Genomic DNA, 19,599 nt, shown 5'->3' with positions numbered 1-19,599 from the left:
CAGTTACTCTATATTCTTACTAACAATTGATACTGTCTATGGTTTTCATTTTCACTATTAGCTGGAATTGCACACTAGCTTGATTTCTTACTTCTCTGTTAACTAATGAAATATTTTTCACTGGCCATTTGGATACACTTGTTTGTAAAGTGACTCCTGAATAAGCATGTGAGAATGACAGCATAGATTATATGAAAAGGATCAAGACTTGGTCATAATAAATATTGTTGGCCTTACACAGTAATAATGAAAAATTTATTAACGACAAGAAGATGAAGGAACATTTATGATAAAACTACAACACAGGAGATGCACGTTCAATCCCTGGGTTGAGAAGATCCCCTGGAGAAGGAAATAGCAACCCACTCCAGTATTTTTGACTAGGAAAACCCATGCACAGAGGACCTGGTGGGCTACGGTCCATGGGGCTGCAAAGAGTCGGACATGACTGAGCATGCATGCATGTGTGATAAAACATTAATATGGACTGCTCAATAATTATTGCAAATTTTACTCAAAATGACAGTTATTTAGATCCATAGGTTACGTTCATTTGTTCAAAATGTCCAGATAACACTTCAAAAACTAATATATTAAGAAGAAAATACTGCACTTAAAATCTTTATATTTAAGAAATCACGTCCAAATGTCTAACTTTTAAAATCAAGACGTGGAAACTATACTAAACGGCTGATTTGAGGGAAGATTTTGGTAACAGACAAGGAAACAGGGGGAAAAAATCTAGTTTGTTCACATTCTTTACTGGTTATTCTGTTCTTGCTTAAGGAATTTCTCTAAATCATCTTCTACTTGAACTGTTCTCATATGAGCTTCTTGACGGCAAGTCTTTAGGAGTGAACAGACTTCACTCAGTCTCACCCACTGAACGCAACTACAAAGCCTGGATGGAATCCTGGATGGATTACAGCAGAGCTATCTGAGGATGCAAAAGAATAAGCAGGCAGTCCAACCAGGAGACTGTGACTACCACCAAACCCGCAGTGAGCTTCCTCTTTTTTCTTTTCTCTGATATCTCCTGTCCTAGAGCCAGGGACAGCGTGAAACCTGAAACTTGGGTCTGCACACTGGCAGAAATCATGAAGAGCTTCTGAGGAAGCCCTCTCTTTCTGATTTGAGGAGGAGGAGGAGCCAGGCGTCTCCTACAGAACAGAGAGTGGGGAAATAATCCCCTTGTTCTTGTTTTTTGAATGCTTTTTCATTCTACCTGAATGAGAGAGAAAAAATATTGCATTTTCAAGTTTTTGCAAAAACAAATAGGAGAGATAAACCAAAAACCAATGAAGTGACACTCTACAAGAGGTAGGAAGACAGGATGAAGGGATAGGAGAGGGAGTCAATTGCTCCTTTTATGAATTTTACTTAGAAATCACATTAAAATTCCACATTAAAAAAAAGGTGCTCAAAAAGGATGCAGTGGGGAAAACTAAAACTGAATGATAACAAATAAACCCGATTCTTTTCAAATTAATAAACTCAGTGAAGGGAGAAGAAAAAGAATTAATCCAAGTGAACTTGAATAGCATGGTTTGACCATATATGCTTACTATACAGAAAAAAAAAACAACTCTGCAAACAATCTTGAATGCCGTTGGTTGCAGTGGTTTGTGTCTAGTAATTCAGATTCTTTGGTGTATATTTAAAGATTGAGCAAATGAGTATATAATATTGTGTTGGGAGCTAGGGTTCTCAATGTGGAAAAAGGGAGATAAAAGGATAAAACTGGGACCCTTCTCTTGTACACACACACACATTTCTACATTTCTAGCTCTAGCCATTGTTCTTATATATTAAAAAAAATTTTTTAATTTATGAAATTGTGTACTTATTTATTTATTTTGGAGGGCTGCACCCCATTGCACGTGGGATCTTAATTCCCCAACCATGGATTGAACCCAGGTCCTCCCAGTAAAAGTGTGTCCTAACCACCGGACCAGCAGAGAATTCCCTCAGTCATTGGTTTTAAATACCATTTCCTCCTAAAAGGAGGCAGGGCTCACTGGAAAACTTGATGGCAGATACGAAAAACACAAGATGAACGTATCACGTTGTGCCAGAAATTAAGAAAATGCTAAAAAACAAATACAGATAGACATTTCTAAGACATGGAGGCCAGTCTGAGGAGATTTTCACTGACCAAATCTGGGACTACTGAGAATTAAAACAAATACGTAAGAACTAGAAGAGTTATAACCTGCTGAATAAACTAAGAAACCATTAGTTTATATCAATAATAACAGAGGAAATGGAGGGCTCTTCCTAATATAACAACAGAATGTTAACTAATAAACAGAGTGGAAAATGGAATTAGAAAATACCATTTTTTGAGCCATCACAGTGAAAACTGATCCAGGTATGAAACACCAATGAAACCTGAATTTAGGGGGTGGGGGAAGTTTGGTGAAAATTGGGATATTACCTAATCGCAAATTATCTACCTACATATTACTTATGACAAAAAAAAATAGTAATTATACAACAGAGAAATCAGAAAATATCTTATGCATGTGAAAAAAATTAACAGAATCAAAACAGGAATAAGGGACATTCTGCATTTCCAGGTATGTATCCTGAGAAAGACACATTATCACTTATTTATAATTTCAGCCCCAATACATTACCTAGATCTAGACATGAAAGGGCTTTCCAGGTGGCGGTAGGGGTAAAGAACCTGTCTGCCAATGCAGGAGACATAAGAGACATGGGTTTGATTCCGGGGTCAGGAAGATCCCCTGGAGGAAGGCATGGTGAGAGTGCCCATGGACAAACAAGCCTGGCAGGCTACAGTCCATGGGGTCGCAAAGACATGAAAAACCCAAACTGAGGGACATTCCAGAAAATAATTTGACATCCTTCAAAAATATCAGTGGCATGAAAAACAAAGCAAAGCTGAGGAAACTGTTCTAGATTAAAAGAAATTATAAGCAATCCTGGGCTTCCCTGGTTGTTCAGACCCGAAAGAATCTGCCTGCAATGAAGGAGACACGTATTCGATCCCTGGGTCAGGAAGATCCCCTGGAGAATGGAATGGCTACCCATTTCACTATTCTTGCCTGGAAAATTCCATGGACAAAGGAGCCTGGAGGGCTACAGTCCATGGAGTTGCAAAGAATCAGACACGACTGAGTGACTAACACACACACATGCATAAGCAATCCTGGACTGGATTCTGTAATGGAAAAAATTGCCATGAACGACAGGATTGGGACATAGGACAAAACTGGAATGTAGATTGTAAATCTGATGAAAGTACTGGACCCAATGTTAAATTTTCTGAAGTTAATAATCCCATTGAGGGATTCTTGTTCTTGAGAAGATAATATTTCTAAGAATATTAGGAAGAGGAGAATATTAGTAAGAATATTAGTAAAAAGATATTCTTGTTCTCAGGAAATAACACAGTGAAATACTACAGGAAAAGGAGTAAGATACATGCAATCTATTATCAAAGAGCTGAGAAAATTATACTGATATTTATCTATTTTATAGCATATTGGGGGTTTCGCTGGTGGCTCAGTGGTAAAAAATGCGCCTGCCAATGCTGGGTATGAGGATTTGATCCCTGGGTCAGGAAAAGCCCCTGGAGAAGGATATGTCAACCCACCCCATTATTCTCCCCTGGAGAATTTTAAGGACAAAGGAACGTGGCGGGCTACAGTCCATGGGATCACAAAGAGCCAGACATGACTGAGCAACTAAACAACAACAAGAGCGTACTGGATGGAAAGATGAATGGGTGGATAACAGACAGATATGGCAGTCATGGCAAGATGTTGAAACACGGCAAATCTGGGATAAAGGGTATATAATAATTTTTGTACTATTTTTACAATTTTGAAATTATTTCAAAACAAAAAGCTGAAACAGTTCTCATTGTCTCTTCTTTTCCTCTGTCTCTCCATATACATATTTATACGTAGAGATGCTTAAAAGAAAAAAAATAAATAAAAGAGATCAGTTTACCAATTAACTTTTTATTATTCTCTCTCAATTTCATGATTTGCATACCTTTGTCATTTTTGGCTTAGAAATTTAAAATGCTTCTCTTTATTTGCTTATTAATAAGCATTCATCATTTTCCTCCAAGTATCGTTTTTTTAATTTTCTTTTTTATAGAATTACAGTCATTTTCTTTACTTTCTGCTATTAAATTGTGTTTCCAATGCTTTCCTTGGCCCTATGCTACCTTAGAAAAGATATTTTCAAGTTTCCAAGTGGCTAAGTACCATTTAAATACTGTTTTTACTGTTCATTCTACTATTCTAACTGTATTACATAAAAAGCTGCGATGTTCCACTCTTGCTTTTCCAAGTATGGAACTGAGAAAAGGATTTGGTGGTGGTGGCTGTTGTGTGTGTGTGTGTGTGTGTGTGTGTGAGAAAAGGGATTTACACAGACTTGAAACAAAAATATAAATGAAACAGAAAGAAGAACAAAAAGCAGAAAACATGTACACTCTGTTGTCTATACTTGATCAACAATTTGCCCCACAAATGACACATCACAGAATTAAAAGCATCCGTGGGAAGGAAGAAAAAACGAATACCATTTTGAAGCATCCAACAGAAATACTACTTTCTTTTGTAGACCAAGCATGAACACACGTGAAATCTTTAAGCCTAGCTTAATTAGGGGCTGTTGGTATTAAGATCAATTCAATCTCCTAAGAGGATATCAAAAACTACGTTCTTAATGTATGAAAACAAAGTATTTACATTACAGTAAGAAAACTTAAGTCAGTTTGGTATAAGAGCAGCTCAAATAAAATAGAACAAAGAGAAGTCTGGCCTGCTACCAGGACAAAATATATTTTTATTTGGAATCACTTTATTTGCATCCTTTGCTTTCTCCATTTTGAGACTTTCTGTTCTAGTTCTTTTGTGTAATTTCTTCAGACAGAACTACTGCGAGGCCAAGACATGTGCCTTCTGCACTTAATCTGAATGTGTTAGTCGGACCCTGGAAAACTGGCTCACTGTTCTTTTTTCTCTGTAACATGTAAATGTAGTTCCACTTTCCAAACTTTACAACTAACTTCCATGCTGATCTGATTCTCTCCTCTTTAGAAACAAACCTTTCTATCTTGACTCTTTTCTTTATTCTTGAGATTCACACAATTCATCTCCCTAAGACTGTCTTAGTTCATACTTTCTTTAACTTGGTAAAGCCATTTCACTCTGAAACTTAGGTCTTTCTTCAGCTCAGGAAAGTTTATTTTCAATTCTCTCTTCAATTTTTACATTTTCATAATTCTGTTTCCATAATTCTGTTTTCATATTCCAGAAAAGAGACTATTATTGGTCACATATTTTTTTCCTCTGATCTTTCCTCTATCAATATGTATCTCACATTTAGTTTGTTGTAGTTTATCGAATTTGGTCACCCTCCTTCAAGGGGCTGTGTATCCTTAAATATTTTGTGCTCTCTTTCAGGTCAGGCTTGTTGGGGCTGGCAGGCAGGGAAAGGTAAGGGAATGGACACCCTTGGCTCTGGGGTTTCTCAAACTATGAGAAAGATTAGGCCTCTCCCTTCAGCCTGGAGGAGGAGTAATCAGACAAATCAGTACCACTGTCCATCTCTACCAGGCTCTCCTGGGGTGATCAAGCCCAGTGCTTGCTTCTCCACAGCTGAGGGGATCTGCTCTTGGCTCGGCCGGCTCAATCCATAGTGAACATCTATAGCATCCTCAACAGCCTCTAGTATGTTCACCAGTAACACTCTGTGGGTGCCCTCTACAGACCCTATGTCTGCAGAGTCTCCTCGACAGCTCAAGGCTTCCTTTATGGCTGGGCAGGCTCCACGCCAGCTGCAGCCATATTTATCTTACTGTTTGTCGTCCCAGCAGGAAGCAAGAGGGATACAAGACCATAAACAAAGACACTAGTCACTAGTAATGACATACAACCATTCACCGCCACCTAATTAGTTCCTAGAGGAGAGAATGTTTATCTCATCCTTTCTAATGAGAGAGGCTATTCTCTCTCTTGGGAAGATACCCAGAGAGAAGAAATCAGTTTTACTTTATTTCTAGTAAACAGGAGTCCTGGGTAACTTTTAGTGTATGCTCAGAGTCCAGGGGATTGCCTGGAGCAGGCAGATGTGACATGTGGCAATTAAAAATGAAACTGCTAGGGAAAAGATGTCTCCTGACCCACATCACTGGAGGACAAGAGAGATGGGAACTGTCTCAGTTGTAGAAAAGAAATAGTGCATTCTTTCAGTTCCATAAATGGCCCATGCTCCTCTCTCCTCAGGGCCTTCTTCACTGGTCCTCTCTGCTTGGGCTGCTCCTTGACCAGCTGCCTCCCCCATTTGTCCAATCACTCTTGTTTGTCCTTCAGGGCTCAGCTGAAATATCACTTCTTTAAAGAAGCCTTCTGAGTCCCCATACCAGACAAAGCCCTCCCTTTAGAAAAGGATCATTGATTCTATTTATACTTCTCCTTCCTGGTATTTAACACTATTTTTTGGTTGTTTTTTTACCCAATTATGCATTTAATACACATCTTACTTGCTAGACTATGACCTTCATGAAGGCCAGAAGTATCTGTCTTACTCCCAGGTGTCTCCTAGCATAGAGTTCCGGGCTTGTACTTAGCACTCAATTACCTGTTAAGGGAATAAAAGCTGGAAGACATAAACATATTTCTAAGATTGAGATACCAAAATAGAACAAAGAGAGAAGGGGAGCAGAGATGGACCAGATGAAAAAGAAAAAGAGATGATCCCACAGGGACTCAAATGGGGCCGTTAACATAGGGAGTAAGGGGGAGAAGTGAGAGAGAACCAGCCTGTGTAAAAAGATTAAGAAAATAAATCTAAAAAATGAAGATGGAACTGGCTTAGAAGAGCTTTTACACCTAAGCCTGAAGTGTTCAACCCAGAAAAGGGTTTGAAGGAAGCCACCATTCAGAGTGGAAAAAATCAAGAACATCACACAAAGACACAAAGGCTCAGAATACACATCTCCAAGGAAATGACCAGGTTAATTAAGCTCTGATACACTGCATTTCTCCTGAATATAATTCAGTTATTTTTCTGAATTAATTAATTGTAATTAATAATTATATAATTATTTACATATATTTATATTGTATTGTATTGTACATTGTTATAATTCATTTTACATCATTAATTATAATTAATTAATATAATTCAATTATTAATTCACAAATATCACAGTGAATTCTCAGAATAGAAAGAGATATATTAAAATAAAGGTCAACTTTTTGCATGAATTTCAGACAGGTATACACCAATAATTCAATAAATACCACTGTGTAGTTCTGTTAATAATAAAAATTTTAAAGTAAATAATTCAACTCTGAATTCTCTCTCTCTTCAATCAGACCAATGGTTTCTTGTTTCCTGCCAGAGATGGGACGGGCCTTTGGGGGGCTCCTTATGCCTCCACTGGAAACACATCACTTTTCTAGGTCAGGGCCATTTAGTTCCATCTCCCAGAAAATAGTCTTCATCATTTGAGAGTCACAGTGACTGAGCCTCAAGCCAGCAAAGCAGTGGAAATGATTTCCACTGGTAATGTGCACATGCTGTCGTAAGGAACTAGGGAATGGTTTTTTTTTAAATGAGGAATGTGAAGTCATTCTGCTTTTCCTTTGCATCTTTTAGGAAGGAGCAAAATTAATAAAAGGAACAACTAAATAAGAAAAAATATTGATATGTAACCTATATTTTCTATTTCTTTTTTGCTTGTTTTTTTGGTCGCACTGTGCAGCTTGTGGGTTCTTAGTTCCCTAACCAGGAATTGGATCCTCACCCTCGGCAGTGCGGGTGCAGAGGCTTGACTACTGGACCTCCAGGGAATTTCCCATATTTTCTGTTTCTGATAATTCTGAGTTGACTTAAAAACACGTGTCCAAAAATTGAAAGTAGTACATTTAAAGAAGAGATTTTAAGTGATAAAAACTTTTCAAGTAAACATTTGCTTTTTGGTAGCAAATATCTTAAGCTTATAATGCAAGTTCAGGTTTATAGAGAAAGAGAAAGAAAGAAAGGAGGAAGCAGAGATTGGTATTTTCCTCCAGACTGTATGTTTTCTGCCAACAGAACTATTTTTGTCTTTAAACAAAATCAGCTTAGTTCAAATCAGCAAAGTAAAAAACCAGACTCTCTCAAAATGTAATCATCAGAGATAGCTATTGTTAATACTTAGGTATGTAGCATTACATAGTGCATGTATTAAATATGGTTATGTAATACACAGGCTGTTCATTGTTCACAATAGCCAAAAAGCAGAAACCACCCAGATGCCCATCAACTGATGAGTGGATAAACTGTGGCACATGCATATAATGGAAAATTATTCAGCAATAAAAAGAAATGAAGTAATGATACATGCTAAAATATGGGTGAGTGAAAGAAGCCAGTTAGACCACATATTGTTTGATTCCATCCATATGAAATTTCCAGAATACACAAATCTATTGATACAGAAAGTAGATTAACAGTAGCTTAGGGCTGAGGGGGTGGGGTGTGAAATGGGAAATCACCACCAATGGATATGGGGGTTTCTTTTAGAGAGAACAAAAAAATTCTAAATTTAGATTGTGGTGTGGACATAAAGATCAGACTTGCGGTTGCCAAGAGGGAGCAGGGGAAAAGAGAGAGAAGGCTGGGAATTTGGAGTTGGTAGATGTAAGCTATTACATTTAGAATGGATAAACAACAAGGTCTACTGTAGCACAGGGAACTAGATCCAATCTCCTGAGATAAACCACAATGGAAAAGAATATTAAAAGAAGAATGTATACATGTGTAAAATGAGGTCACTCTGCTGTGACTAGCCCACAGACTGGCACAACAATGTAAATCAACTATACTTCAATCCCACCAGGCTCCTCTGTCCATGGAATTATCCAGGCAAGAATATTGGAGTAGGTTGCCATTTCCTTCTCCAGGGGATTTTCCCAACCCAGGGATCGAACCTACATCTCCTGCATTGGCAAGGGGATTCTTTACCACTGAGCCACCAGTATACTCCAATATAAAATAAAAAAAAAAAAAAAAAAGAGGCTGATAGAACCAGGGCCATACTCTTATGCATAACACTGCATAGCCCCTCCATAGTAGGTTTTCTCTCATACATGACTCTATTCATGACACTGAGACTATTATAAAGGCAATTTAAACTATTCTAAACAAAGAAATCAAAGACTTCTGAGCAGCCAGTGAAAAACAGGAGCATATTTTAAGTGGATGGAAGGAGAATAAAAGGAGGGCTCTCCAGGGAAAGCCAGGACAGGTCACAACTGGAAGGGAGAGCAGGTTTCTAGAGATCACTTAAGTCCAACTTTGCAGACTCAGAATTTTGATTAGACACAGTCACAGACCAACTAGAAAGTGAAGAACAAAGATGAAAGACAATGAATGCATCACAAAATAGTGGCTCTATCCGTGGAATTCTCCAGGCAAGAATATTAGAGCAGGTGACCATTTCCTTCTCCAGGGGATATTCCCAACCCAGGGATCAAACCTGGGTCTCCTGCATTGCAGACAGATTCTTTACCATTTGAGCCATCAGGGAGGCCCATATTTTCTTCTAGCATGTGTCATTTTATTTTGAGTTTCATTCAAACAATCCATTCATTCCCTGCTGATTAGCTTATGTGGTTGTCTTGAGTTAGGGCTGGCCTATCTACGAAAGCCATTTAGAAGATAACTTACCTAACTGTTGAGCCCACTCTATGGCAGTGCCCGTATCTCCCGCATTGCTTTCAGCTAAGCACACCACTTCTTGCCCGATCTTCCACCCAATTAATGGATAAAAGCCTTAAAAACAAATAAGTCACATAATAAAGAGTGACTTCATTACAGAGGTATCTGCAGTGGAGCAATCTGATTATCTCAAAAACTAGCAACATGCCTATGGGGTCAGACTGCGTAAGTTCAAATCTCCGCCCTGTCTCATTTTCTAGGTGTGGTTTTACAAGTTTCCAACTTCTTAGTTTCAGTTTCCTTGACTGTAAAACGGCCTACCTCAGAGAGCTCCTGTGAGAATAAACGGAGTTAATACAGAAAAAGAATTAGTGCCTGGCATAGAGTATGAACAATAAATATTAGCTTTTATCAGCTACAAGCATATCTATGTCTCTAGAAACACAGAAACAATATTTTAATTGAGAAAGTAATGGTTATTACAAGATTTGTTTGTTAGAGAACTAACCATGTTATTGCATTTATCTGCAGTTTCTAAATAAGGTTTCTAAACAGAAACAATGATCATTTTCCTTTATTTTTTCACTTAATTTTTATAAAGATCATTTTTCTAGCTTTCGTTTTCCTAATTAAGGGGAAATGAAGAACAGTAGGCAGGATGAAAGACAAGAACAAGATTTTAAAATCCACCTCTAAGTAACCATGTTAAAGGAGCAGGGCTCAGACTAAAAGCCCCAAGCTCTCCCGAGTGTAGTTACACAATCTAAATTTCTTGGATTCTGCATGCCAGGATTTCTTCAATTAGGCAGAACAAATTCTTAGCAGTTGTTATTAAAAGTCTAAATATACAGGACTTCCCACTCCAGGATTCTTGCCTAAAGAATTCCATGGACAGAAGAGCCTAGCGGGCTACAGCCCATAGGGTCACAAAGAGTCGGACATGACTGAGTAACTAACACACTCCCTGGTGGTCCAGTGGTTAAGACTCCATGGTTTCACCACAGGGGCTAGGGCTTCCACCCCTGGTCGGGGAACTATTAATAAGATCCCACATGCCATACTGTGAGCCAAAAAATAAATGAGAATGAAACCCTGAATACACATGCATCACTAGCTGAGAAGTACCAACCCCGAAAATATTCACAGAAAGAATAAATCCCAACACATGAAAGAAATTTTAGAGACCTAGAAAGATGATTTAAATAAATACAACAAGTGTTAAAGGTAAATCTTTGAAAAGCTGACCAAAATATCCTAATCTTTCTGAATTTTTCCATAGAATCCTGGTTATTTTTTAGTGCTTTTAATTTAAAGAATAAAAGCAAGTGGGTATTGACTATCTCTAAGAAGAATAATGAAAAATATTAGAGAATATCCTTAATATAAAATAGGAAAGTAGTGTCACAAAAGTTAAGTGAGTGAAAAAAAAAAGATATTTCATTAACAAATAGGATAAATTCTAACTCCTTACCTCCAACACTCTGTTGAGGGTTATTTCCAGTATTAATATCTAAAAACGTCCCAGTTCCCATGGTTAACTTCACATCTCCTGTCTGAAAGCAGCATTCTCCAAACATGGCTGATTGCTGGTCAGCGACCTGCCAAAGACAAACAAATATAAGGTCTTTATGCCTTTAGCAGTGTTCCATTTCACTGTATCCCACTGTCTTACTCACTATAGTCTCATGGTTCAATACTTTCTTTCCTTTTTTTCTTTTTCCTTTAAACAAACTCCCTGGTGAGAACATAGCAACAACTATATAACAGGGGTCTCTCTAGGACTATAACATTATGTGGAAAACTAACATGTCTCGGGAATTTTTAGTGGGCAATCTACTTGACCACTTGAAGAATCATAAGAATAATCTTAATAACAAAAGTCAGAATAAAATTTGTGCAGAAAAAAACAGCTAAGGTTCGTTATTTGCAACTTGCAAGCACCTTCATTCATTAGTCAAAATAACAGACCACACAAATTTCCCTTTTAAGAAGTAGCATAGGTGTGGCTCAGAGGTTAAATCGTCTGCCTGGAATGTGGGAGACCCGGGTTTGATCCCTGGGTCGGGACAACTCCCTGGAGAAGGCAATGGCACCCCACTCCAGTACTCTTGCCTGGAGAATCCCATGGACGGAGGAGCCTGGTAGGCTACAGTCCATGGGGTTGCAAAGAGTCGGACACGACTGGGTGACTTCACTTTCACTTTCATAGGCGAATAAGTAGATGTAGGTTAAAACCATATATTTCCCAACCATACATTTTTGTTAAAAAGAAAAATTATAACTTTTTTTTTTTTTGGCCACAACACATGGCTTGTGGGATCTCAGTCCCCCGATCGGGAATTGAACTCTAGCCATGACAGTGAAAGTGTCAAATCCTAACTACCAGACCACCAGGGAACTCCCTATAACATTTGCTAATGTAACACATGTAGATATATTTAATATATATACACCACAATATTTTAAGAACCAAAACTCACCTGAAAAATGCTTTCTCACTAATCAATAAGTTTTCTGCTGCTGCTGCTGCTGCTAAGTCACTTCAGTCGTGTCCGACTCTGTGCGACCCCAGAGATGGGCAGCCTACCAGGCTCTTCTGTCCCTGGGATTCTCCAGGCAAGAACACTGGAGTGGGTTGCCATTTCCTTCTCCAATGCATGAGAGTGAAAAGTGAAAGAGAAGTCACTCAGTAGTGTCCGACTCTTCGCAATCCCATGGACTGCAGCCCACCAGGCTCCTCCGTCCATGGGATTTTCCAAGCAAGAGTACTGGAGTGGGGTACCATTGCCTTCTCCGAATAAGTTTAATAATCATACCTTAATCTAAACCTGAGCCTACTCTGAGTTGAATAAGACTGATCTTCTCCAGGAATTTGTAATTTGAGAATTAAATTCCCCTCCCCTCACTTGACTCCTCCACCTACTGGAGTGATTGTCTATGTAGGGTCAGATGTTCTACACCTCCTTCTTAAGCTGTTACAGGAAATTAAAAGCAAGGCCTCAGTTTCTATAGTCAAGAAAGAAACCTCAGGGGCATTCCTGGTGGTCCAGTGGCTAAGACTCTGTGCTCGCAATGCAGGGGGCCTGGGTTTGATCCCTGGTCAGGAAACTAGATCCCACATGTTGCAACTAAGAGTTCACATGCCACAGCTAAAGATCCCGCATGTATCAACTAAGACCTGGCACAGCCAAATTAAGTAACTAATTACTAAAGGAAACAAAGAAACCTCAAAAACCAGAAACAGCTAATTTTTCACTCATCCACAGATTCTTTACCGTCTCAGTAGACAAAGGATTTTATAAAATGTAAATACACTTTAAAAAATAATAAAAAATAAAATGCAAATATTTGTCTTCTTTAATTGCCCTCTCACAGTTTCTCATTATATTAATATAAATTAAGCATTGGCCCTATCACTGCTTCCTGTCTCAGAGTATCAAATATAAACCACGTATTACTCAGACGACAACATTTTTTAAAAATTTAACATAGTCCTTTTCTGAAAAACAACATATAGAGAAGTCAGAAAAAGTTATAAAGAATTTCCATGATAGAACACTAGCCCATTGGTGCCCTTTCCAGAAAACAGAGAATCCTTCTGATTATATTCAGGGCCCTTTAACTTAAAAAGAAAAAACACACTCTATTCTGCATGGACGTTTGTGTTTCTTAAACTAAACCTAACTATTCACAGATATTCATTTAGTTTATATACAATACAAGGAAAAGTCCTCAAGTTTTCCACTTACCAAGGCCACTATTGGTATACGCACACCAAATATCTCTTCATCCACTGATCCAAAATTGTAGCTTCAAATAAAATTGATTAAAAAGTAAGCTATAGCTCTAGAAATATTAAGTCTAAAATTTAACATAGCTCCAAAAGTTACATAATGAACATACAAGCACCTTGGAGGTGTAATAGTGATAAAATAATTTTCCCCCCAAAGGCGAGGTGAATTCAGGGACAATTTTGCTGGTTTCTATATCTGATTTTCATTATTACCTCGTATCCTTCACAGGAGGCAGGAGAGAGAGCGGGATTGAAAGCAGGGAGGTAATGATCTTGCTCCAACACATCTGGGCATAAAAATATGTCATCAAAATCCTAGCTAAATTATACAAAAATTGGTGATTCAAAAAGAAGGGGAAAAAACTTTACCTCATATGGGTCAAAAAGTCCAGTTGTGCTGGCATTTGAAAAATCTGTGGCAAATTCAGAACCTAAATTTATATTGGAAATGATCTATTTATTATCAGGTAGTGTCAATCTACACCCATATCCTTATCAGTCTCAACCTTGCCTGCTCTCAAATTCATTCAAAATGTGCATTTCCAGTGCAAAGTCTCCAAAGCAACTTCCTGTTTAATGCTTTTAGGCATATTGTCACATCATGATTCCCAGTTTAAAGATGAGGAAAGGGGCTCTGAGAAGCAATGTGATTACCCACAGCTATATATACTCTAGGTATAGTTGCAAAGAAGCAGATTCAGTATTGAACTCAAGTCTTACCACTCTCAAGCATAAGACTTCTCTCAGTCTTATGTTTGAGGTGTCATCACAATTTAAAAATCACTCTTGTCTTAGAAAATACCTGAAATTAATCTAGCTTTACTATAACAGGAAGTTATTAGGGTCCCAGAAAAAACAGGATGTCTGGGATATGGGGGGAAAAGTTTAAAACTTTCGCTTCTTTAAGATGAATGATTTCTATCAGTCAAATTCCAGTTACCTGAGCAGATCTATCAGATCACCTTTACCTTTTGTGAGCTTATGTAACAACCAGGTATCAACAGTCCCAAAGCAGCAATTTTCTTCTTCCACTGCCTTTCGCACCTTGAAAACACAACAGCACATGATCAGTTCAAAGGGGATAAATTATTAAGTGCATGATCAAGTGCCAATCACTAAACACAGTATCATCCCATTTTTTATAAAAATTTATATATAGAGAAATAATTTCTAGAATTTACTCAACAATTCTAAGCAATTACTATAGAGTACAAAAGGCTTTAGTTTTACATGGAGCATGCTTATTTTTGTGATTAAAAAAAAGTGTATCTATTTTTTAGTTTACATATACTAATATGTCTAAATATAGAAAGTTTAAAATGGGATATAGCACAATAAAGCTCACAGGTCAAATCAAAACAGTTGCCTGTTTCTGTATCACACGTTAAGAATGCTTTTGTAATTTTATAATGGTTAAAAGAACAAAAAGAATACTTTGTAACGCACGAAACATGAAATTCAACTTTTCATTTCCTTAAAGTTTTACTCAACACAGAGAGCACAGCCACGCTCATTTCTTTCTGTATTATTTATGGCTACTTTCATGCTACCGTGGTGGACTAGTTGCGAGGGAGTCCTCATGACCTCTGAAAGCCTAAAATATTACTTACTTGGCACATCACAGAAGAAATCTGCCAAAGCAAAAAAAGAATCAAAACCTCCTTCGACTAGCTAACAGAAACTGCCAAGCTTGTAAAGATATCGTTAACTTACTGGAAAACAATTCCCCAAATCCTACTTGGTCATCTCCCCAACTCTTATTTGTCCTTTAAGACTAGCGTTTCCTAGATATGCCCAACCCAGCATCCAAGGACATCTACCATACAGGCACTATCTCACAACATCATTCATTCCCTAAGCTCCTTAAGAGCAGGAACTAGATTACATTTATAACTCCAACACCTAGGGACATCCCTTATCCCTTTCAAATAACAGATGTTAAAAAAAAAAACAAAAAAAAAAAAACTTGTTAAATGAGGTAAAAAAAAACAGCAAATGCACATATTTAAGAATGAATTATATTTTAATAGTAGAAGGGATCAATGAAAGAAGATGAATGGCATAAGTTTTAAAAAGAGAAGTCACCTGTAGATTTCTTATAACAAGTATTTTGAAGAGTCAAGTGTTATACCACTTAAATATGGAGTGTGTACACACGTGCTAAGCTGCTTCAGTTGTGTCCAACTCTTTGCAATCCCTTGAACTGTAGCCCCCCAGGTTCTTCTGTCCATGGGATTCTTCAGGCAAGAATATGGAGTGGGTTGCCATGCCTTCCTTCAGGGGATCTTCCAGACTCAGTGACTGAACCTGTATCTCCTGAGACTCCTATACTGCGGGTGGATTCTTTACCGCTGAGCCACTGAGGAAGCCCTAAATATGGAATACTTTAAGTAAAATAATGATATTTGAAACTTTCTAAATTTAGAAATTGTGATTCTATAATTTGTTTCAAATTAGACAAAGGTTCATCTGCATCTTTCTTTTTTGCCATGCCATGTGTCATGATCCTAGTTCCCTGACCAGGGACTGAATCTGTGCCCCTGGCATTGGGAGTGCAGTGTTAACCACTGGACCAACAGGCAGGTCCCCAAAGGTTAATCTGTATTTCAGCGAGTAGCAACAATGCCCACCAGGTAGCAAACTCACCTGTTCATTTAAAAACTACTTCAGGGCCAGCCCGTCTGATAGGCAGTAGGCCCTCATGAGGTTAGCGAGGGAGAGAGTAGTATCAGGGCTTCCTAACGCAGGAGGACCAAGAGCAATCCTCTTCACATTGGGTTAAGACTCCAAATGACTCTACTCTAGGAGTAGGGGTAAACTAAAAGTTTCTTACAGGAACTCCATCTCAGCTTTGAATCATTTCAATCAAGCTGGATTTAGAAAAGGCAGAGGAACCAGAGATCAAATTGCCAACACCTGCTGGATCACAGAAAAAGCAAGAGAATTCCAGAAAAATATACACTTATGCTTCATTGACTACGCTAAAGCCTTTGACTGTGTGGATCACAACAAACTGTGGAAAATTCTTAAAGAGATGAGAATACCAGACCACCTTATCTGCTTCCTGAGAAACATGTGTGCAGGTCAAGAAGCAACAGTTAGAACCAGATGTGAAACAATGGACTGCTTTAAAATTGGGAAAGGAGTATGTCTAGGCTGTATATTGTCACCCTGCAATCAAACCAGTCAATCCTAAAGGAAATCAACCCTGATATTCATCCAAAGGACTGATGCTGAAGCTAATTGGCCATCTGATGTGAAGAGCTGATTCACTGGAAAAGACCCTGATGCTGGGAAAGACTGAAGGCGGAAGGAAAAGGGGCAACGGAGGCTAAGATAGTTGGATGGCATCACCTACTCAATGGACATGAGTGTGAGCAAACTCTGGGAGATGGTGAAGGACAGGGAAGCCTGGCGTACTGCGGCCCATGGCATCACAAGGAGTCAGACATGACTTAGTAACTGAATAACGACAACAAAGTAATCGGGCATATGAGGAAACAAGAGAACATTGTGGCGGGGGTGGCTGGTGAGAGTGGGAAGGAGAAAAGAGATAATCCACGCTACGCTATGCTATGCTAAGTCACTTCAGTCGTGTCTGACTCTGTGTGACCCCACAGATGGCAGCCCACCAGGCTCCCCTGTCCCTGGGATTCTCCAGCAATGGAGTGGGTTGCCATTTCCTTCTCCAATGCATGAAAGTGAAAAGTGAAAGTGAAGTCGCTCAGTCGTGTCGGACTCTTAGAGACCCCATAGACTGCAACCTTTCAGGCTCCTCCATCCATGGGATTTTCCAGGCAAGAGTACTGGAGTGGGGTGCCATTGCCTTCTCCGAGACAATCCATAGGAGTTACAAATACTAGTCATGGATTTTAAAATAACATGCTGATTTGAGGCATGGGGGTGGAAAGATATTCTAAAACTTAAAAACTAAGAACTTAATGGTTGGGTTTTAATAACAGTGTATTAGAAACAAAGAGATAATAAAAGAGTTGGAAGACCGGTTAGATGAAAATACCCAAAATAAGGCCCATAGAGACCAAAGGATGGAAAATATGTAATAAAGAGTGGGAGTCAAAAAGGATTTAGTCAAAAGATCTAACATACATGTAAGCAGATTTTCAGAAGGAGAATGGAGCAGAAATTTATACTTGAAGATAATAGTTGATATTATCAGTTTTCCAAATCAACAAGATATCAAGCAATGAATTTAAAACTTCCTACAAGGCCCAAGCTTCCCAGGTGGCACTAGTGGTAAAGGACCCGTCTGCCAATGCAGGAGATGTAAGAGACATGAGTTCAAGCCCTGGGTTGGGAAGATCCCTTGGAGAAGGGAATGGCAACCCACTTCAGTAGTCTTGCCTGGAGAATCCCATGGACAGAGGAGCCTGGCAGGCTATAGTCCATGGGGTTGCACATGGTCGGATACGACTGAAGCAACTTAGCGTGCATGCATGCATGAGGCCCAAGCAGGTTGTCACACTGAGATAAGTGCAGAAAATGTGCTTAATAAAGTCAACATCCATACATAACAAAATATCTTAGCAAACAGGAAAAGGAGAGTATTTCCTTAAATTTGATAAAGAATATCTAAAGAAAACCTATCATAGATTCATACTAAATGGTGAAATGTTGAAAGCTTTTGTTTCAAGATCAGGATGAGAAAAGGATCTTTGCAGTCATCCTTTCTAGTCAATATATATCCTGCAGGTCCTTATCAACATAAAGAATAAGAAATAAAAGTAGAGTCATATTTCTGTATCACATGTTATTAGGAAATTATAAATTAAACCAATGAGATACTACTTCACAACTATTGTGTGTTAGTCACTCAGTCATGTCCAACCCTTTGCGACCCCATAGACTGTGAAAGTGAAAGTGAATTCTCTCAGTCGTGTCCGACTCCTTGTTGTCCCATGGATTGTAGCCTACCAGGCTCCTCTGTCCATGGAATTCTCCAGGCAAGAGTGCTGGAGTGGGTTGCCATTTCCTTCTCCAGGGGATCTTCCCAACCCAGGGATTGAACCCAGGCCTCCCACATTGCAGGCAGATGCTTTACCATCTATGCCACCAGGGAAGCCCATGGACTGTAGCCCACCAGATTCCTCTGTCATGGGATTCTCCAGGAAAAGAATAGTGGAGTGGGTTGCCATTTCCTTCTCCACTTCACAACCTCACAACTATTAGAAGAGCTAAAATCCAAAGTACTGACATCAAATGTTAGTAAGGATACGAAGCAACTCTCATTCATCGTTGGGATGAATGCAAAATGGTAGATCCACTTCGGAAGACAATTTGGCAGTTTCTTAACAAATTTAAAACATACTCTTACCTTATCATCCAGCAATTGCATACCTAGGTATTTACCCAAATGAGGTGAAAATTTATGTTCATATAAAATCTGCACAGTGAAACTACTGTGAATAATACTGTAATTGTAGATATATCACATTAATAATACTTTATAATAATGTGTCACTATTGATTAATCAATTGTAACAAATGCAGCATATTAATAACAGGAAAACTGTATTGGGGGAATATGGAAACTGTACTTTTGCTCAAGGTTTCTGTAAACCTAAAACTCCTCTAAAATTAAAATTTACTAATTTCTTAATGGACAAATGATTTATTCAGCTTGCATATATCTTCTTGAGTCAGTCTGGGTAGTTTGTGCAATTTCTAAGAAATTTCCCCTTTTATTTAAGTTATCTAATTTGCTGGCATATGCTTGTTCATAGTATTGTCTAATGCTTTTAACTTCAGTGAAGCTGGAATTAATATTAACTTTTTCATTCATAATTTTAGTTATCTGGATCTTCTTTTTGTTTTTTCTTTTTCTTTGTCAGTCTAGCTAATCTTTTCAAACCCACTTTTGATTCTGTTGATTTTTTCAACTGTTTTTCTATTCTTTATTTCAACAGTTTTCACTCTAGTCTTCATATTACTTTCCTTCTGCTTGTCTGGGTTTTTAGTTTGCTCATTTTTTCCCCAGTGTCTTAAGATAGAATATTAGATTTGTTTTAACATAGTCTCTCTATGTAATATAGTCTTAATCTATATTTCCTTGTAAACACTATTCTTGCTACCTCACATTTTGGTATACTGTG

The 19,599-nt window shown here is 38.3% G+C and overlaps 1 protein-coding gene across 2 annotated transcripts in view; it reads right to left on the bottom strand.

Annotated features, from left to right (window-relative positions):
- The window catches only part of GK5 (glycerol kinase 5), a 79,150-nt gene that overhangs the window by 15,874 nt on the left and 43,677 nt on the right, over positions 1 to 19,599 (bottom strand). For both annotated transcript variants that reach the window (XM_006078015.4, XM_006078017.4), the window contains 6 exons: positions 14,458 to 14,533; positions 13,859 to 13,920; positions 13,703 to 13,776; positions 13,446 to 13,506; positions 11,168 to 11,294; positions 9,706 to 9,810 (listed from right to left, as the gene is read on the bottom strand). In XM_006078015.4, the coding sequence (XP_006078077.1) occupies positions 9,706 to 9,810; positions 11,168 to 11,294; positions 13,446 to 13,506; positions 13,703 to 13,776; positions 13,859 to 13,920; positions 14,458 to 14,533 (505 nt within the window). The remainder of the gene's footprint in view (positions 1 to 9,705; positions 9,811 to 11,167; positions 11,295 to 13,445; positions 13,507 to 13,702; positions 13,777 to 13,858; positions 13,921 to 14,457; positions 14,534 to 19,599) is intronic.

Source organism: Bubalus bubalis, chromosome 1 (assembly GCF_019923935.1).
Source record: "Bubalus bubalis isolate 160015118507 breed Murrah chromosome 1, NDDB_SH_1, whole genome shotgun sequence".
Taxonomy (NCBI): domain Eukaryota; kingdom Metazoa; phylum Chordata; class Mammalia; order Artiodactyla; family Bovidae; genus Bubalus; species Bubalus bubalis.
Note: the sequence above shows the minus strand (reverse complement) of the source record. Positions and strands in the feature narration are given on the sequence as shown.